Source organism: Sinocyclocheilus anshuiensis, unplaced genomic scaffold, assembly GCF_001515605.1.
Source record: "Sinocyclocheilus anshuiensis isolate Anshui unplaced genomic scaffold, SAMN03320099.WGS_v1.1 scaffold539, whole genome shotgun sequence".
Lineage (NCBI taxonomy): Eukaryota > Metazoa > Chordata > Actinopteri > Cypriniformes > Cyprinidae > Sinocyclocheilus > Sinocyclocheilus anshuiensis.
Genome location: NW_015549612.1, coordinates 619,213 through 641,070, shown reverse-complemented (window position 1 = coordinate 641,070; position 21,858 = coordinate 619,213). Strand labels below are relative to the sequence as shown.

The 21,858-nt window shown below is 36.5% G+C and overlaps 1 protein-coding gene across 5 annotated transcripts; it reads right to left on the bottom strand.

The window, feature by feature from the left end:
• Window positions 1–500: 500 nt before the first annotated feature.
• Window positions 501–21,649, bottom strand: LOC107659261 (wings apart-like protein homolog). Of its 5 annotated transcripts, none has more exons than XM_016448141.1 (20): window positions 21,432–21,649; window positions 19,558–20,012; window positions 16,461–17,097; window positions 16,040–16,341; window positions 15,771–15,886; window positions 15,571–15,666; window positions 15,308–15,472; window positions 13,805–13,941; window positions 13,290–13,401; window positions 12,451–12,678; window positions 11,639–11,750; window positions 11,457–11,554; window positions 11,011–11,087; window positions 10,771–10,931; window positions 10,491–10,606; window positions 7,215–7,430; window positions 6,898–7,096; window positions 5,910–5,998; window positions 3,790–3,885; window positions 501–765 (listed from the first exon to the last, which is right to left on the bottom strand). In XM_016448141.1, exons 2-20 carry the CDS (start codon window positions 19,988–19,990, stop codon window positions 655–657), a joined length of 3,501 nt encoding a protein of 1,166 aa, XP_016303627.1. In that variant the 5' UTR covers window positions 19,991–20,012; window positions 21,432–21,649; the 3' UTR covers window positions 501–654. The 5 variants fall into 5 exon arrangements, with proteins under 5 accessions (XP_016303627.1, XP_016303628.1, XP_016303629.1 ...); XM_016448142.1 differs by having other exon boundaries at window positions 15,308–15,469; XM_016448143.1 differs by having other exon boundaries at window positions 16,461–17,091.
• Between the last annotated feature and the right edge of the window lie 209 nt (window positions 21,650–21,858).

The following is a 21,858-nucleotide window of genomic DNA, read 5'->3' as shown; positions in this document are numbered from 1 at the left end:
AGAGGCTTGTAAAAAGAGAGAGAGAGAGAGAGAGAGAGAGAGAGGGAGAGAGAGGGATAGAGAGACAAACACACACACATACATTTGTTTTTATACCTGAAATAAAATATTAAAAAGTAACAAAGGCCTTGAAGGTTACAGGTGGTATTCATATTCTAGAGAGCATTTGATTGGACAAATCTATACTGATGCTTCAAAGACAACAAATATTGACTTAAAGTTACATTTTGATTTCAAGGAGTCTTCAAGCGGTTGTAGTTTCACACTAACAACTTTCAAGCATGTAGGTTGTTGGAATCCCACAGAGGACGTTATAAAACAGTCAACGAGTACTGAAAGTAGCAAGTATTTATTCAAGGTAAAATTATTTACATTGTAACCAAAGACAACATCCTGGAAAATGGTACAAATTGTTTCCTTTAATACATATATATATATAATATTTATATATTTCTTGTAATTGTACTTTAACTTTATCTAAAATAATGCAATAAGGGGGGGTATAAAATAAAGAAAATTTGGTGAAAGTATTGTAGCAGTCTAACATCAAATATGTACAGAAATATTTACAATTAAAAGAACAAAAATCTAAATTCAGATCTGTAAATTAACTTATCGCAAAACTTGCTTCAGTTTTACAAAATAGAACAAGCTTTACTCCATATGGCTCTGCTTCAGCAAAGATCTGAAAGGAATAGAGGACACTTTTGCTTCGTTAAGTCCGTTTTTTTTTTTCCTAAGAACTTTCAGCAGCTTCCAGTTATTCTGCAGACATACACGGGATGAAAATGTTTGCAACATAAGAAACACGTTTTCCTGAATCACGTCAAAAGGTAAAGAAAACAATTCATAAAATTATAAAGCAATACATTTCAATTGTTCCATTATATTAAAGGGATAGTCCACCCCAGAATGAAAACGTTGTCATTAATCACTTACCCCCATGTCGTTCCAAACCCGTAAAAGCTTCGTTCGTCTTCGGAACACAATTTAAGATATTTTGGATGAAAACCGGGAGGCTTGTGACTGTCCCATTGACTGCCAAGTAAATGACACTGTCAAGGTCCAGAAAAGTATGACATCGTCAGAATAGTCCATCTGCCATCAGTGGTTCAACCGTAACGTTACGAAGCGACGAGAATACTTTTTGTACGTGAAACAACTAAATATATATAACAATATAAATATATAACAAAAATAACGACTTTATTCAACAATTCGTCTCCTCTGTGTCTCTCCGCATCACCGTAGCTCCATTTTAGAGAATATCCGCTGAACGCAAGCAGCGTACGCTATTCTGTGTCAGCCGCGCTGCACGGATGTGCTGTTTTCGTTCAAATCAAAGTGTAAATACACGTAGAAAATGTATCCTCGTGTCGCGGCTGACACAGAAGAGCGTACGCAGTTTGCGTTCAGCTCATATTCTCCAAAATGGCGCTACTGTGATGCGGAGAGACAGAGGAGACGAATTGTTGAATAAAGTCGTTGTTTTTGTTTTCTTCGCGTACAAAAAGTATTCTCGTCGCTTCATAATGTTACAGTTGAACCACTGATGGCAGATGGACTATTCTGACGATGTCTTTCATACTCTTCTGGACCTTGACAGTGTAATTTATTGGCAGTCAATCGGATAGTCACAAGCCTCCCAATTTTCATCCAAAATATCTTAAATTGTGTTCCGAAGACGAACGAAGCTTTTAGGGGTTTGGAACGACATGGGGGTAAGTGATTAATGACAAAATTTTCATTTTGGGATGGAGTATCCCTTTAAGAGTATAATTTAATTAACAGAGGATTAGCATTTTGATGGGAGTCATTCATGAACCCACTAAAACATTTTAAAGCAATTTTCAAGTGCTGTCTTTTTTTTACATTAAAATGGAGCTCACACAGCACAGTCTATTAAACTAATTAAAGAAACATTCAAAATGAAAAAAAAAACTTTAATCTTTTTTTTTTTTTAATCAAAGGTAACATGGTGATTCTTCACACAAAGAAAAATGAAAACTACAGAAGCCAGTGGATGATCAAAGATGCAATGAAAATAAGCCAGAAACCCCTACAATTCTTCCCTAGGTATCCAGATAAAATCATCAAAACTTTTTCCTTAGTGTGTAGTTTTTAAAGAAATCAAACATAATAGCTTGGTTTCAGAATATGTGAAAGAAACTGATTGATCATAAAACATCTCATAATTATAAAACACTCTTTAAGTAGGACTACAGGATTCCACGGTTCTTAAAAACCACAAGGAAAATTCACCTTAATTTGATGAATGCTTGTTTGTTTTCATAGTTGCAAGGTCTTTGTCTTTGGTTCATCAGGCATCTTAGGCTTTCTTCAGACTGGCAGCAAAACCTTTTCTTTTTTTACTTATCTAATCAGATCTATTCAAAAGGTTTTGTCATTTGGGACACAGCATGTATACTGCTGTTCAAAAGTTTGGGTCCAGTAACATTTCTTTTTTTAAACAAAATAATACTTTTTGTTCAGTAAGGATGCATTAAATTAAAAAGACTAAAGTAATGAAAAAAATTCAGCTTCACCATCACAGGAACAGACTAATTTTTAAGATGTTTTCAAACAGAAAACACTTATTTTGAATTGTAACAACTGTAAAACAAATGCAGCCTTGGTGAGCATAAGAGACCTCTTCCAAAAACATTACAAACAAATCTTACAGTCCCCAAACAGTAGGCCTATATATTCCTGAATGCGTAAAATGCCTCTTAATGCTTGTGTCTTGAGCAGAGGCAAAGTTTCCAGTTTCTACAACTCAGTACTTGTGTAAGAAATTCTCTTGGGATCATCTTTACTAATGTAAATATTGCAGATACTGACTGCACTGTTTGAACAAACATCATGTGTAAACAGTCAGAAAAGCAAAGCGGATATGCATGGAGTCTGAACAAAGCCACAGCCCTCAGTTTTTGAAATATCAATAAGTTACTAGGTTTAGTGTAAATCTTTACACCGCAAACAAGGACAACTAGCTTAAAATCATTCTTTTGTTTCAAAACAGCTTAGTTTTTGTTTTACATGAGGATCAGTGCTTCAATAACCAAATACTATGCAAACATACAACCGAGTGTGTGTACGTGTGTGAGCATGAGAGAAAGAGACAGCATTTGAAAACACACACTTTTAAAACAAGCAAAAAGAAAGTGAGAGGGGAAAAAAAAACATGAAAGTCTCTGCAGCGAGCCACTCGGGTGACGTGACCGTAGCGACGCTTAACCACCTTTACCACCGGATCTGCTGCCTCTTGTCCTGAAGGGCCTAAGGCACGTTGCCAGGTCCAGATTTATCCCACGGAAGAGGGGGAACTGCGACACCTCTGCTAACAGTGCTCCAAATAATCAATCACCCGTGAGATAGATTTCTGTCCTGTAGTTCCAACAGAACACTGACGACAGGAAAGAAGAGAGAGAAGTTACAAACTGATTTAAATGTCCCTGGCCAGACATGAAAGCACAGCCACACATTTTATAACATCAGTGGCATTACATTGCGTGCATGGTGACCAGATCACAATTTGATAACACATTAAAAGCCAGGTGCAAATACAGCCAAAACCCACTCTGATTGGACCACGGAAACTACATTTAGATGCCTTTTCAGTTTCCGCATTCAAGCAAGTAATATGTACTACAGAATTTGCATTACAGTTAGTTATATTCTACCACTTCTACATTTTTGCTGTCATTTCCATCGGTTAGTAAAATAATGCAACACCTGCCATTTTTAAATGCAAGGTGCAAAATGTTTGATATCATTGATTGTACTTACCGTCAGGTTCATGAAATTAAGGAATTTCTTTAGCATTTCTGTCATAATAGAGAAATCTCCCTTAGGAAGGTTTTCCCGTACGGTTTTCACATTCATCTGAGAAAGAGAGAGAAAGGATATATTTGTATTTACATTGCAATTCAAATTATTTTATTAAATAATTTATTTAAACAAGTTACATTTTTTTATAAATTCTTTGAGTATTCATCAATTATTATTCATCCAAAAGTTGAGGGCCAGTAGGAATTTTGTTTTAATATATATTTTTGAAAGACGTCTCATTCTTACCAAGGCTGCATTTATTTGATGAAAATTATAGTAAAAACTGCAATTATGTGAAATATTATTACAATTTTAAAAAACTGCTTTCTATTGAAATTTCTTTTAAAATGTAGTTTATTCCTGTGATGGCAAAGCCGAATCTTTAGCAGCCATTATCCAGTCACACAATCCTTCAGAAATAATTAATTATTAATATCCTGCTTTGGTGCTCAAGAAACATTTATTATTATCAATGTTGAAAAACAGTTGTTCTGCTTAATATTTTTATGGAAATAGTGATTTTTTTTTTCCAGAATTTTTTCAGGTTTCTTTGATAAATAGATAGTTCAAAAGAATTTATTTTAAAAAGATTTTTTTGTACCGTTACAAATGTCTTTACCATCACTTTTAATCAATTTAATGTATCTTTGCTGAATAAAAGCATTAATTTATTTCCAATACACACACATACACATAAATAAATGTGCTGAGCCCAAACATTAGTGTACTTTTTTTTTACACTTTGGTGATCCTTAATACATCCTTGGACATTTTGTTTAACAACAGACTTAATTTTTTGTTTTTTTGTTACGGATCAACAGAAAAAAAACAATAACATCAAAATTTAAAATAAATCTTTTCGAACTACGTGACCAAATCTAATTTTAAAATTATAAAATATCATTGATTTTCAATGCATCTATGACCTTTAATGATAAACCTACAATATCAGTGGTATGATCGTGTGTGTGTAGTCTCAGGGTTTCAGCTGATAGTATACAAACACCTTTATCTGCAAGGTTCAACTTCAGGTGAACCTTCTCCATTATTGTGGCAGAACATAGCCCATGAAGATAAAAAGAACACTCCAAGCCACTCCGTAAAAAGGTAATTGAAAAGCACAAGGCAGGGGATGGATACAAGAAAATGTCAAAATCATTGAATAACCCTGGGAGTACTGTTTGATCAGGTAAGAAATAGAAAAAGTATTGGCACAGCTGTAAATCTACTCGTGACGACCCTGAGGGAGCTACAAACTTCAGTAGAAAAGATGCGAGGGACCGTGCAGAACTGTTACCCAGGTGCTTCAGCGCTCACAGCTTCATGGGAAAGGGGTACAGAGAAAGACCCTGTTAAAAATGTCATAAGACATCTCAGCTAGGGTTTTCCAGAAAGCATGTGGGAGACTCTGGATCCAGCTGGAGAAGGTTCTGTAGTCTGATGAGATCAAAATCAAGTTTTTGGCCATCAGACTAAACATAATGTGTGTAAGCTACACACTGAGCAGCATCAAAAACACACCGTCCTCACTGCGGGTCATGGTGGTGACAGCATCATGCCAAAGAGATGCTTCTCTGCGTCAGGCCCAGGAAGGCTGGTATATGAGGGAGCAATTAATGCAGCAAAAGAGGGAAATTCTGAAGGAAAACTTGCAAGACACCAGCAAGATGGGAGAAGATTTGCTTCCCAGCAAGACAATAAACCCAGGCATAAAGCCAAATCTAGAAGAATGGCTTAAAAACAACAATATTACCCTGAAGCAGCCATGCCAGAGTCCAGACTTCAATTGAGAATTTGTGAGTAGACCTGAAAAAAGGCTCCACTCAGGATCTTCATGCAACCCGACTGAGCTTGAGCAGTTTGCAAAGAAAATGCAGAAAAATTGCAGTGGCCAAATGTGCAAAACTCACAAAGACCCATACACACAGCCAAAGCTACATCTAACAAATACTTGTATACACTGATGTAACTGTAAGGGGCTCTAAAGTCACAAAATTGCACAAAACTAAATAGTTGCTTTGGTTCAAAACTAACCAATTACCCAACTAGCTGCTCTAAAGGACAGAAGTGATGCTCACCGGACTCTCCTGACATAAACACCCAAGCAGAAGAGCTGAGTATGAAGCCACAATGCTGTCCTCCATGTGTTTCCCAGCATGCTGCAGGGCTGAAAAACAAAGACAGGACATTCACATAAAAGCTTGCCTCTAAACATAAAATAAAGTGAATTATAACACACAGTAGGGGTATAAAAATATTATATATATATATATATATATATATATATATATATGGCTAAGGCAGACTATTAATATATGACCCTGGAGCACAAAACCAGTCTTAAGTCGCTGGGATATATTTGTAGCAATAGCCAAAAATACATTGTATGGGTCAAAATTATAGATTTTTCTTTTATGCCAAAAATCATTAGGTTATTGAGTAAAGATGATGTTCCATTAAGATATTTTGTAAATTTCCTACTGTAAATATATTAAAACTTAATTTTTGATTAGTAATATGCATTGCTAAGAACTTAATTTGTCAACTTTAAAGGCGATTTTCTCAATATTTAAATTTTTCGATTTTCAAATAGTTGTATCTCGGCCAAATATTGTCCTATCCTAACAAACCATACATCAATGGAAATCTTATTTATTCAACTTTTCTTTGATGTATAAATCTCAATTTCCCCTTTGAAAAATTAAAAATTGACCCTTATGACTGGTTTTGTGGTCCAGGGTCACATATGACAATTTAACTTCATTTTAAGTTAATTTCAGTAAAATTTCATCAAAAAAATAAAAAAATCTGTGAACTTTCATCCATTGTCCACTGAAAATAGTGTAGTGATTGCAAAGTGCCACTCACACAGAAGTCACTTTCAAACCACACAGCATTTTCCTTAGGTCAACGCAGCAATTTAATTTATTTCTTTCTTTTTTTTTTTGCATAAAAAACTTAAACCTGATGCAAAATCTACATCAGGAAATATTTCTTAAGTCGAAACAGTCTCAAGTCGAATCCAAACAAGTGTTTATTTGAGCCATATCAGTGAATAATTTGTACCTTTATTGAGGTCAAGCTCCTCTTCCTCCTCTTCTTTCTTGTCATTTGTTTCGTTGGTTTCTGAGGCGACCCACTGGATCTCTCCAGATGTTTCCTTCCACTCTCCACTCTGGTCTGCCTGAGATTTGGGCGCCTCACTTATGAGGTCATCGGTCTGTGCCTCAGCTAGCACTGCTGCTCGTTCCCGTTCAAGAAAGAGCTACACAGAAAAACAGAAACACTTGGTTTAGTTGGCCAATATCTATCAGATTTAAGGATAAACACTTGAAGGGCCATTTGAAACCATCATGCAGATCAAATGTGGAGACTACCGTCACCTGAACCAGAGCAGCCAGTGCGTTTGATAACTTTGCTGTCGTGGGTCCCTTCTCGCCCTCTCTTTTATCCTGTTTTTGTTCATCCGTCTTACTCTCCTCCTCTCCTTCTGTCTTCACGTCTACCTCCATCAGGTAGCTAAAGTCCATCTCCATCTCCACAAGACAGTGTCTGTTTCTGGCACTGTACTCCGCCAGATTTATCAGCAGACCCAGACCCTGTGCACAAATAAAACACAGTCACACTCACAAACACAAGTCACGGCACACATTCTGATGTCAAAAACACCGGCACTTCAAAACCAAGTCTATACTAAAGAAAATAATAGAACAAGTCAGTAGTAGAGAGTACAAACTCTGACAGTTTTCTTAAGTGAACATCAACAGGAGAAAAAAAAGATGTCAATACATTAAACCAAAGCTAAATGAATAGTCTTTTTTTTACGCTTGCTGTTAGACATCTGAAAACCTGAAAAACCTCAAGCACCGTTTTATTTATTTGCATTTGTGTTTTCATTTCATCACTTGACATTTGTTTTCCTTTTATTTGATTTTCAATTAATGCAAGTTTTATATTAAAACCTGTTAACTTGAATAGTTCCTTTAGTACTTGAAGCAATGTTTGTTTAATTGAGAAATAACTAAAGAATACATCCCACTGTTTTAATTTAATTTAATCATATCTTCTTACTTATAACTTATAAAAGGGCTGGGAAAAATAACATGTTAATTTCTATGATTAAAATTTGCTGTTTAACATTAAAATTATTAACTCAAGTTAATAACTCAAGTTCGTCATGTGACACACAGCAGCCACAACAGCACTTATGTTTTATTTATTTTTTTATACGAAACATCCCCAAACGCATTAACTATATCATGAATTATCTTGATTCTCACCTTTATAGATTAAGTTGATCTATATTGGGCGATGGTCAAAGCAACCTAATAATGTAATATATTAACTATGCATAAAAACCTGTTTACTTAATTAACAGATATGGGTGTCATGCCATAACATTTTTAATACGACTGAGTTTATATTTAATGTGAATTTAACATTGACAGTTAACGTGAATAAAAACATTGCAAGTTAGGCTACTAATCATAACATTTTCATTGTACAGAAAGAGAGCAAAGAACATTTACATTATCAAAGAACATTTTCACTGACAGTCAGTCTAGTTCAAGCACTCTCAAAAACTCTCATTAAAATCACTGAAGCTGTTTACACTATGAAATTAATATCTTAAAGATTCGTACACACATTTGCACTTTGTTGTTTCTGACGAGAGAATTCGCCAGAAAGAGGTATTCAGAAAACACCGGCATTTTAGCGATGACTCATCGGAACACCTCTGATTGGCCACTGCATTCATAAGCTGATGTAAAAACGCATCTCTATCTGGCTCAGCGCCAGCCAGCGAACTCAGATTTGAATTTACCAGCTGATGATATGACGCACTGAACGTTTTAATCACGCCGGTGTGATTGTATTAAATATAGAAAATATTCATCGGCTATTTTTTGTCTTTTGGAAGCTGCATTCAAAATCCACTTGGCTCAAAAATCTGAGGGGGCACGTGCCCCCTCACTTTGAATGGGCATGACGCGTCTGAAGTACTGGTATCACTGGTACAGGCATTCATTTGTATTATTTAATTTTAAAAAAAGACGCTATTAAACAAATATTTAAGCCTTTATGTTTCTACATTATAATCTTGCTAACAAATTTTGATGTTATGTGTGATTAACTGTGATTACAGAATTTAAAAAAAAATATTACTGAGAATCGTGAAATGTTACTGGTGTGGTGACAACCCTAGTCCTAATAACAACACCCAGCATCATATTTGCTGAATGAAATCCTGTATGTGTTTCTTACTCATTTTTGGCTGCTGATTCCAAAAACGGTGCCTGTTTTGCTCTAGAATGTAGCATTTTTGATTTTGAAGAAGTGAAGGTGAAGAAGTCTTGCATTACCCCTTTATCACCAAAAAACTGCCACAAAGACATGATTCCTTATCTTCCTCGGAGGAAAGTTGTTTGTTTTAATTAATTTATTAACTCTCAGCCAATTTTTACATGTATGAGTGATTTTGAAGAGATTATTATTTCATGCCTAATTCTGATTTAAAGGTTTGAATTACGGCCAGTGACAGAAGAAAATGAGAACATGACCCAGATGTTTTTTGCTACATCTGTGGGTATTTTATAACAAGCAAACAGCAACAGAAATTGTGTCCCAAAAAAAAAAAGCTTATTTTTAAACTTGAGTTTATGTAAATTTCTTTGATATTAAATGGAGTATCTGAACCACTCTTTTGCAGATTGTAAGTTTTGTTGTGTGTGTGTGTGTGTGTGCGTGTGCGTGTGTGTAAAGTTTAATGGAGACTCTTATGTTCTTCAAGGCTGTGTTTATTTGATCAAAAATACAGAAAAAAGCGTAATATTGTGAAATATTATTGCAATTTCTAATATTGGTTTCCTATTATAATATACTTTTTTATTTCTGTGACGTAGCGCTGAATTTTCATCAGCCATTACTCCAGTCTTCAGTATCACATGATCTTTCAGAAATCATTCTAATATACCCATTTATTATCTGCGTTATTATCTGTGATGTATTAACTGTTGTGCTGCTTAATGTTTTTTTTTTTTGGAACTTGTGATACTTTTTTTTTTTGATGAATAAAACATTTATTCAAAATAGAAATCTTTTCTAACAATATAAGTCTGTACCATCACTTTTATCCATTTAACATATACTCGCCTAATAAAAGTATACATTTCTTTTTTTTAAAAAGAAAGAAAAAGAAAAAAAATTACTGATCCCAAAAATTTTGATTAGCAGTGTATATTGTAACACTATTCTTTTAAACTTTTTATTTATGAAAGAATACTGAAAAAAAGTATCACAGGTCCCAAAAATATTAAGCAGCACAATTGTTTCCAACATTGATTATAAATCGGCATATTAGAATTATTTCTGAAAGATCATGTGACACTGAAGACTGGAGTAATGATGCTGAAAATTCAGCTTTGTTTCACAGGAATAAATCATATTTTAGTGCATATTAAAATAGAATACTGTTATTTTAAATTACCATCATATTTCACAAAATTAATGTTTTTTTCTGTATCAAATAAATGTATTTGATCAAATAAATGCAGCCTTGATGAGCATAAGAAACTTCTTTAAAAATGTTCTTATTGATATTTTTGAACTCAGCATCATTAAGATGCAGGGCTGTGTTATTGGTGTCATGAGTTTCTCACCAGGACGCGGATGTCGAATCTCTGCTCCTGAGGCAAATAACGTGGGACCTTCAGAACACAGTCCAGTGCTGTCTGTATGAGGCCATCCTGCTCACCTGTTTTAGTGCTGCCCCACTCTGAGAAGTCACAGCGAAAGAGAGACAGGATGTGAGGGTTATCTTACATTCTTATCTTAACATTTATACAATTGCAGTTATTTTGTATTGCTGCATTCTGCATTTATAAATGCAGTGTTTGCTGAGCATTGTATAAATTCTCTCTGTCACACGCAGTGTCTAACCATTATCGTGTGTGAGGTTGAGCAGAACTCCGATAACGGCTCTCATACAATCCTCCACGGCCTTGCCCACGTTGCTATGACTACTCTGCGGGAGGGCGGAGCTTGATGAAGAGACCTCTCGGCTGTAACGCTGTATCATCTGCTCACAATGCTGCAGGGCCCTACACACAAAACACAACCCCAGAATGACAAATGTCCTGTCACACAAAGCAACACTGCACTTTCTAGATCATCACACACCTTGCTGAAGACACTATGAGCTGGGACTCCTTGTAGGCGATCAGATAAGCCTGGTTCTCAGGGTTATGGACTGAAACCTGGAATTAGGTTTTAAATGAATTATACATAGAAATAACATGCATTTTCCTCGAGGGATGTCAAAGGTAACGCATTAACTTGCAGTCAACATTTTTAAAGCTGCTAATTAGCTAATAAATGCATTTATTCCATTATATCCTTTTCATTCCGTTTGGTGCAATTTCTAAAAACTGATCAGATCTTCAGTGCAAGTATCTCTAACACCAGAAGAGCACTGGTGGCCTGCAGCGATCATTACACTTAAAATTAAGTCAAAGTCCATGTTATTAATTGCTGCAGGTTATTTAAGTATCGCAGGTCTGTCTTTAAAGGAAATCAATTAAACTTATCATTTTATTTTTAATTATCATAATCTGGTGTCCACTCACACTCTCCAGAACTCGTAAACAGCGCTCTGCTCCCCAGAGTGATGCCACCAGACTCTCTTTATCTTCTTCTTTACTCAAGTTCTCCACACACTCTTTCACTGAGGGCAAAAAACATATTTCTAGCCATTTTCTTAAAAAAAAGAATCTTACGAATCAAATACAGAGAGACTCAATAAGGGTACCTTTATCTACGATGTGGTCCAGTCCCCCAAGCAAGCGCAGCTCCTCCTTAAACCAGTCTCCGGCTCGCTTCGACGTCAGAGACAGTAATGTCTCCATCGCTAAGTGACCCGTCTGAGATGCAAAAAGTAACAATTTGGAAAATTGCATTCTCTCAGCAACTCAGCAAGGATGCATTACATTTATCAAAAGTGACAGTAAAAACATAGAATTGTATAACTGTTCTATTCCAATTAATGCTGTCTGTGAACTTTCTACTCAAAGAATACAATGTTTTCCGGTTTCCACAAAAATTAAGCAGCACAACTGTTTTCTATATAAATGATTCTTTAGCACCAAATCAGCATATTAGAATGATTTTTGATGGATCATGTGACACTGAAGACTGGAGAAATGGCTGCTGAAAATTCAGATTTGCCATCACAGGTATAAATTACATCTCAATATATATTTAAATAGAAAACATGATATTAAACAGCAAAAAACATTTTAAATTGTAACAATATTTCACAATATTACTGTTTTGTTTTGTTTCTTATCTTACACGCCTCTTAACTTTTGAAAGGTAGTGAATGTAAAATATACAATGTTTAAAAAGGAAAATTGTTGAAAATGAAAATACCATGCATCAAAGACTGCATTTGATTTTCTATGCTTTTTTCGCTGTTCAGTCCACAAACAACTAAACAAAGACAGATTTTTGCTGCCTATCTGAACAAAGCCAAGGTGAATGGAAGAACACTTCTTCTAAAACATTCATTGGTTTTCAGTGTCGGTTCTGACATCAAAGGTGTGAGAAACAGAAGTCACTCACTGTGATGTTTTCTAGGTCCAGATGTTTGTTGTGGACTGTTTCACAGAGTTTGCGGATCTTCTCTTTAACTCGACTCATCTCTTTAGCTGTTAACTGGTCTGCTACAGAGTCATCCTGCTCTAGTTCCAGCAGCCTGATCATCAGCTCCAGACAGGACCGGTCCAGATCCATATTTAGCCGGTCTCGGCTCAGTATGTACATCAGAGACGCTGTGCAAAGTGCCAGGTTCTGCCAGATCCAGAGGAACAGCGAGAAAGAGAGAGGAGGCAAATGTTCTAAACATCTTACCGCAACTTTTAGGAGTACACTAGCATATAGATAGCATCAAAAGATGAACTAAAACTTTAAAAGCCACAAAACTTTAAAAATCAAGTCACTTTGCATTATAAAAACATCCCTTAACTGCAAGACATGGCCTTAAGTGACTCTAGTGGCTTTATTCTAAACATCAGTCTTGACTCATTAAGTGGATTTAATTTATTTTTACTGAACATCCTTCAGTACACAAATTAATTCAAGTCAGGCCGAAAGAGTCAAGGCAAACATTCACGCTCCATCTGTGTAAACTGAACGAACAAGATTCACAGAGTAACGGCTCAGCATCTGTTTGCGTTTCTCCCTTGTCTGCCAGCGGAGATGATTACATCTCCAATTAATGTACACTAATGAAGTAAACAAACTGTTTTTCCAAACAGCATTGTAGCTGCATTCATAATGATAGAGCTGTGACAGTTTGGAATGATGCTTGGTGATACAGATTAGTTGGTTTGTTGGTAAATTAAAGAAAGTCTGTGTTTAGGTGATTGGTTTGTTGGTTAGGTGCTTGATGAGACACTCACCGGGTGCTGTTGGGCATCACTGAGCATCTTAAAGACCTGGGCCACCTTCCCTCTGGCCCTCAGGTGCATGCGGAAGCTCGGCATGGCACAGCGCGTGGCCAGAGTGATTACACTGCAGTCAATAATGGAGGAGGAAAAAATGATTAGTGGTTTATGTTATAAATGTGTCTTTGTGGGTAAGAATGCATATATGGGGATTCCAGTGTGCATCAGTGTTATTATAAGTGTGAAAACGCTGAAATAAAATAACAAATATTGTACAATTTTATATTATTTAATTTATTTAATTTAAGACAGAGCCACAATTTGTTCTGTATACCTATATTATACCTGTAATACTATATTGTTTATTAAAAAGGAAATAAAATGTAATATTTTAACAGCCCTAATAAATACTATTAAATCATTCAATCGTTCAAATCATTATCTGTGATAGTTCACAGCAAATCACAGCTGTGATACATAGGCTTGAGTTAGCAAATCACCCAGAATATTCCATTCAGCGTTTGTCTCACCTAAGGCAGCGTGTGTTGAGGGGTTGTGTGCTCTTCAGGCCTGCCTCCAGATACTCAAAGTCATCAGTGAACTCCTGATTCTCCCCAAACTCCACTACGTCATTAAAGTGCTTCACATGTTGGACCACAGTGTACAACTACACACATAAACACAGGGCAAGAAACAAACAGTTAAATTAAAGTATGTGCAAGTCCTTTGTTCAAGTCAGTGTAGGGCTGGGCGATTTTTCCGATTTTAAATTTTGAATTAACCTTGACTTTTGATATTTTTTAAAGCATTTTCCTTGTATTCTTTCTGAACACAATATGTATAAGACAGGTTTGTACAATATCTAGTTGTAGTTCATGCACCTTTTCTGCAAAGATATTTAACAAGTGATTTGTTTAAAGGGGTCATATGATGCTGCTAAAAAGAACATTATTTTGTGTACTTCGTGTAATGAAATGTGTTTATGCGGTTTAAGGTTAAGAAAAAAAAAACACTTCCATTTCCACATACTGTACATTATTGTTTCTCCTCTATGCCCCGCCTTTCTGAAACGCGTCGATTTTTACAAAACTCATCGGTCTGAAAAAGCGAGGTGTGCTCTGATTGGCCAGCTATCCAGTGCGTTGTGATTGGCCGAATACCTCAAGCGTGTGACGGAAATGTTACGTCCCTTACCATATTGTGATGCCTGCGGCAACCACATGTGACGACCCCGGGCTGGACTCTGCTTCGTCCACTGTGAAAGCCGATCTGGCGATCGACAGCGCGAAGTTGAAGTATTTCCTCAGCGACCAGCACGGATCAGCTCCAGGCATGACGAAGCGATATCGTCCTCTTTTGGAAGGCCAAACAAAGTAGTTTCGCTTTCACAATGTAACACTCCAAAGAGAAAGGAAAAATTGAAATCGCATCATATGACCCCTTTAACATTTACATCATGTTGACAACTTTATGTGTGGTGCACTTGGAATAGAATTTTCTTTAACTAGAGTGTTAATAAAGAAAAAGTTACTTGAATCCTGTTGTAGTTTTTTCAACATTTTCAAGTTGACTAGTTAAAAATCGTAAAAAAAAATACAAAATCAAGAATCGGTCAAACGTTCTGAAAAAAAAAAATCGAGATTAAAATTTTTGGCCAAATCGCCCAGCCCTAAGTCAGTGTTATTGTTATCTAAACCTAAAAAAAAGAGTTCTTGTTAATTGACAAAGATAAAAATTTAAATGAAAATGAGAAATGTTGCTTGACAACTAAATGAAATAAAATAAGTTTAAGACTTTTAGAAGTACTAAAATTACTAGAACTTGAGTAAAATAAAAATCTATAAAAAGATCAATAGAAATATTAAAAATAAAACTAATAAAAATGACAAAAGCAAACAAAATTAATAAAACAAATTAAAAATATAAAACTTCTACTATAATAGTACATAAATAATACTAAAATAACATGGACACATAAGTGGACACATTTCAAAAAGAATCTTTAACATTATTTCCAAGAGTGCAGTGCTCACCTCCTTGTGCTCCTTCCTGCATTTTAGTGCAGTGACGATGTCCTGGTATGGCTCAGAGGGGATAGTGACAGACTTAATGACTTTAGGAGGAGGTGGAGGGGCTTTAAACACTCCATCATCTTTATGGGAGTTTGTGTCTTTGCTGCTGCTGGACACACTGGCCTTCTGCAAGAAAAACAACAACAACAACATTAAGGTGTGCAAAGGCAGAGGAAATTTTAGTGTATTAAGTTCAGAGGTTGTGAATCGAGTACTTTACGTACAGGTACAGCCACAGTATGAGAGGAAGCAGAAGGAGGCACTTCCTCTGGCTCGGGTTGATTCCAGTGACGCGCGTTATATACGGCTTTAGCAGGAGACTGTATTAAACACAAAAAAAACAAAAACACAATTTTGTTATGTTAAAAACTCAAATGTAACTTTTTAAGTTACTCTGTTTCTGCTAAAGCTTTTTTAGCTATACTTTTTTTGGCCCGCTGAAGATCTTGCGTCCGATCTCCTTTGACTTGTCGCTTTGCTTTCCATGTCGTTCCTTCTGTGAGCCTGTAGCACCTGTCTCATCCAGCGACTCCTGAGAATCTGAAAACAGATTAAAAAAAAAAAAAAGGGACATCATGAATTCAGAGATCGCTCTACAAATAATCATTATCCATAATTATATTTGAAATTTCCCATCATGCTCTAATGAAATGATGAATTCGTGCATTACTGAAGAAGTGTGCTTGTGAGTACCTGTGCTTAGGCTGCTTTGACTCTGTTGACTCTCCTGTGAGTCGTTGATCTGGGGACTGCCCACGCTGGCTGCCAAAGCTTCCGTCACTGCTTTCTTATTCTTCCTCCTCTCCTTAGCTGCCGAGTCGTCCTCACCCTCACTATCGCTCTCACTCAGATCGTCAAAACCAAAGTATTTGATCTTGTAGCTGGTGCTGCCGGATGCAATGGCGTCTCCATCCGTGTCCTGAGCCTCATTCTCCTCAAAGCCAAAAAACTCCAGTTTTGTCTCCTTTTTACTTTTACTCTGAGTGGTTCTGAACCTAAAAAAAAGAAATTATAAAGGGAGTATGAAAAGGGAAATCCAGATGACAACATGCTAGTCTTCTAAAAGCAAATTAAAAATGTGTGGAAAAATCAAGAGAGTATGTTTATATTATACCTAGTAGGCTTGGAAGGTTGGGTGTCTGTTTTCCTCCTGAAAGTTCCCGCCTCTCCGATGTCAGCTTGTACTGGGCTGACAAAATCATCCACGCTCCTTTCCATTGAGTCCTGGATGGTCACGTTACACACAGACACACAGGACGGGTGAAGAACCGTGTAGTCCCTCACCCGGCCCCGACCTGCAGGCTTGACTTCAGAACTCCCAGCGACCCCTGCAGTGGTGCTCTTCACCAGCGCAGAGGCTGGTGTTGAACTCACAGCAGGAACCGGCACGTCGCCGGCTCCAGAACTATCCGTCCCTTTATTCTGTGGCCGTCGGTACACTCTGTCGCTGGATGGTTTGAGAAGCGGAAGCTGCTCAAAGTCCACAGGTTCCACTGGAGGTTCAGGTTCAGCGGGGCACTGTTCTGAGCTTTTGAGCCCATCAGAAGAGTTTCCAGCCTGTGTAGAACTCCCCTCACCGGCCCCTGGAGGAGAGTCCTCCCCGAAAGGGTCCCACTCAACGGAGATGTTTCTACTGTGGGTTTTTAAGCTGGAGATCTGGGAGACTGGTTTGCTTACTGTGACACTGGATCTGCTCCAGGCTCCTACAGTGCCAGTGACATGTGATGAGGCTGGAGATGTTGTAGCTACAGCTAAAAAAATAAAATAAAGAGAAGAAAAAAAAAAAAGTAAGAAATTGAAGTTGTGCGATTAATAAAGTGTTGGTTAGTTGTGAAAAATGCAATTAAAAAAATAGCTGAACATCAAAACACAACTTGAAAACACAAATATATTAAATAGTCTTTTCTGAATATAAACTATAGCGATGTAAAAAATACATAATATTATATAAAATAAATTGCATTGTTTGAATACTATAACATACTACATCAAATAAAACCACAATGTTAGATAAAACAGTATTTTTAATATAAACAATATAAATATTTAATAAAACTGTGCTGTCTTAATATAAACATAATAAAATGAGCAGTTTAAATAGATACTATAGAATTATAAAATAAATTAAAATAGTATTGTTTAAATAAAAATAACAGCAATATAAAAAATGCAAATTACAAAAAATGTTATTGTTGAAATATATCCTATATAACATTATCTAAAATATATTATATAAAATAGCACTGTCTAAACTATAGCAATATAAAAAAATTATATTATATAAAATAGCACCAAAAAACAAATGTGACAACCCTGAATTTATAAAGGGATAGTTTACACAAAAATTGAAATTCTGTCATAATTTATTCACCCTCACATTGTTACAAACCCGTATTAATTTTGTTCTTCTGTTGAACAAAGTGAGAGTTCGAGAACTGGATTGTGAATAAATCATTCAGCGGTTTGTAAACTGGATCAATCAATTCATTGAAAAGATAAGACCTAAAAGAACAACTAGTTCACAAATCAGACATCACTACTTTTCAAAATCCATTAAGGGGGGAAAAAAAGGTTTTTAGTGAACAATGACTTTAGAAGACTTAGGATATAGCACATTGATGATATGGATCATTTTATGATGGTTTTATGGTGCTTTTGCATTCTTTTAGAAGCTTGACAGCTACAGCTACAAAAGAGCGACCAGCACAATCTTCAAAATATCTTCTTTTGTGCTCCACAGAAGAAATAAAGTCATACATGTTTGGATCGTCAAAAGGTTGAGCACATTTCCTTCAAACCCAAAAATTGGATGTAGATATAATTATTACTATTAGAAGTTTTATGATCCTTTAGAGGGTTATCACAACCTGAGTCCTTGTTTCACTGCTCCTCTAATGGTTGTAATTAGCCTTGCTAAAGAGCCGAGGGAAAGTATGAAACTGCATAGGTTTGAAATATCCTGCTGAGCCCTAGAGTCCATGCTAGTGTGCTTACACGAGCACCTCGACTACAGAGCGAAGACTTCAGCAGTGCTACTGCTATTCTCAGCATTGAATAAAACCAGTATAACCTGCTGCAGAAAGACACAGTGACTTCACCCCACCGATGCACAATGGTGTGAGGTCATCATAATGACTCAGACATCATAATATGGGTCTGACTGAAGTGATCTAGGTCATATTCAGTATCCCGTAGTAAGACTAATAAAGCACCCTAAATTACTCCAAAGCCAAGTGCTTGAGCTTATTAGAACAATGGCACAGGCACAATAATAACAATTGTGTCATGATATAATTTCTTGCATGATAATGATGACTATCCGGGAGTTAAAAGAAACTGCAAAAGCCATAATGTGATTATTATTTTACAGACACACTCACTGACTACGTATACATGGACATCAGTAATCTAATTATTTACATTATTCTAAATAAGCCAATATTATGATTATGGTGTTTACATGAGTTGCTTTTAGAATATTCCTTTCATGTTCCCATTTTACATGTTATAGAATATAGTTTGATTAATAGCACACGTCATTACGTCCCCACGTGACACCATCTGACGTCCCCTTTCACGTATAAACATCTAGTTTGTCTTCGTGATGATGCCATGTACAGTTTTGGGTGTTTCATTTTTAAGTTTATGAAAGCTTCAAGTGCAGTTAATTATTAGAACGTACATACAGACGACGATGGTGTTGAAGCTCTTGTATTTGCAACAAAAAGTCCTACACGACGGTAATAATGTGATTAAGGTGTTTGATTTGCAGACTTTCAAATGGATGGAAATAAATGATGACAATATTAAAAATATCTTAGTGTTTCGAAAGTCTTAAAGCCAAAATACAAAACTGCTATCATTTTGTGATAGCAACAATCGTGGCCGCCATATTAAGGGGTCGTTCCAAACCGAAGTGCTTAAAACTGGCCACTTCAAAGGGCTCTTCAGAATTAAGAATTTCGAAGGGTATAATTGAAGGACACTTTACTCTCAAGATTCTTTGCACAGGTTTAATTGAGCCCTTCAGAGTGGAACGCAATGACTGTGAAAGCCATACAGGTTTGGAACAGCATGAGGGTGAGTAAATAAAGACCGAATTTTCATTTTTTGGTGAACTATCCCTTTAAGATCTGTCTCAGGTAATTAACATGTTTCTAGATGAACAGTGTGTTCCACAAACAAACTTTGTTGATTGTTTGATTTCCTACCTGGGCTATTCATACCAACCACCCTGGTGCTGACGTTCTGGCTGCTTCCCAAGGTGGAAGTACCCACGGCGGTCACCGCTGGACCCTGACTGGGCTTTTCTGCCTGGGTCTTCAACTGCTTGTTCCCGGATCCTGCTGCATCTGAGCCCGTGTCAGATTGTGGAGTATCTCTCGATGTGACAGTTTTGGACTCATCGTCGCTATCAAAGCCAAACGGGTCCTCTGAGCTGTCATCATCATCAAAGCGGGGTCGTTTAGTCAGCTCAGGAACCTCTGGCTTGAACAAGGGCCGTTTGACCCCCAACTGTGCCTTATAGGTGGTCTCTCCCCATTTGGTGCTAAGCGTAGCTTTCTTATTAGAAAACACCTCATCAAACTTCGAGCTGGCCTCTCCTCCCTTACGCGTATATGTTTTACTAAATCTGGACGTCATGTTGACGTTTGTTACATATTCTCTACAGGGAAACAGAAGACATGGAAGAATTAAAGGTTATGTCAATATCTCAGCATGTAGGAGCAAACAGAAGATTTGTGCATATCGCACCTTGTTTTAAATGCTACAATGGAACTGAAACAGATAAATATGCAATAATACATTCAATTTAACCCAATAGAGCCTACTGTATCATATTTGATACATACATTTCTAAGTCCTCTAAATTATCAACATGATCAAAACTTTGCTGAAAAACCTGTTGTACACAATCTACCACATGCCTTCAGCCCTTTGATTGAGTTCATTCGTTTTTATATATTTTTTTTTTTGTAAATGTCTTCAGGTTATGATACATGTGCATATGTGCTGTAAAACCTTCAATGATTTTTTATAAAGTAAACGTAACAACAACTTACTTGACTTAACAATAACTTACTAGGCTTACTTGATTACACATCAATTATTATATTTATATTTTTTGTTAGATTATATATTTTTAATCATGTTTAAATGTAAGAATCAGTACATTGATACAACAGGCTTTTGAGGAATGTTTATTTTTTATCATAAAACTAAGAATATATTGTCTTACTTAAACATGTTATTAGGAGATGCAGTGTGACGACTGATATTTATATGCATTTTATGTACGTACATAGTTATACTTTTATAAAAATGATTTACATTTGACATTATTAGAATTTTATCTAACTCTTTCTCCATATAAATAACATCTGCACCAAATTGCACATTTTCCTTCAGTTTGCATCTCTTTCGAGTATGACTTCTCACTATATGGTCAATAAAAGCCTGATGCACCAAATATGATACAAAACATAAAACACATATGCAAAACTTTTAGATTTTAATATTTTGTTTCAAGGTTGAATAAACTGTTCTATTTCTCACTATTATTTCATCAGGCTTTACAGGGTTACCATAGTAAAAAGCCTAAAGACGGTGTAAAAAATAAAAAGAAACAAACAAAGACTGAGGGGTAATATTTCTGGCGCACAGCTTCTTTATTCAACAACATGTTTCTGAAACCATTATACGGATAGTTCACGAAATATTTAAAAATTCTCATTAATTACTCACCCCTACGCTGTTTCAAACTTGCAAGACTTTTTTCAGAAAAACACAAAAGATTTGAGACAGATTGACAACATAATGACACCTCAGTCACCATTCACTTTACTTGTATGGAAAAAGATACACTGAAAGTCAATGGTGACTGAGGCTGTCAGACCCTAACATTCTGCCTAACATCTCCTTTTGTGTTCCACGAACGAAATAAAGTCACGCAGGTTTAAAGCAATACAGGGGTGAGTACGTGATGACAGAATGTGTAATTCGGAGTGAACTAACCCTTTAATGACTAACATTACGAACAGAAACATTGTTCATTTAACAGATGGTTACATGTTTGCACACTCACCGAGCCGCCGTCTTTCCTCTGGGCCTCTGTGCTCCGAACAGCCGCTAAAAGGAAGCCCACGTGATCTGCTCAATGAGCAAAAGCGCAAAACGCGGCTGCAGCGCGGTGCAACTGTGAAAAGCACAAATTAGGCCAGATCGTGAAGTACTGCTGTTGTTTATTTGTGGAGAGCTGGATCGGTCGGACTGCGATGCGCCATTAGTGTCGCCCCTCCTTCTCCGCCCCCAACGTCGGCGTAAAGCCTAGCGTCGCACCAGAACGCCGCTTGACCAATCAGAGATGCACGCACTGAACGTCCGTGTAGCAAACGTAGGTCCGATTGGATGAAATTAATAAGAAGGCGCGTTCTAATTGGAGGACAACTGCAACTTGTGGGCGGGGTTTCATGGGGAGGTCGGACCAGTGGGTCGGACAGGTCTTGAATGAA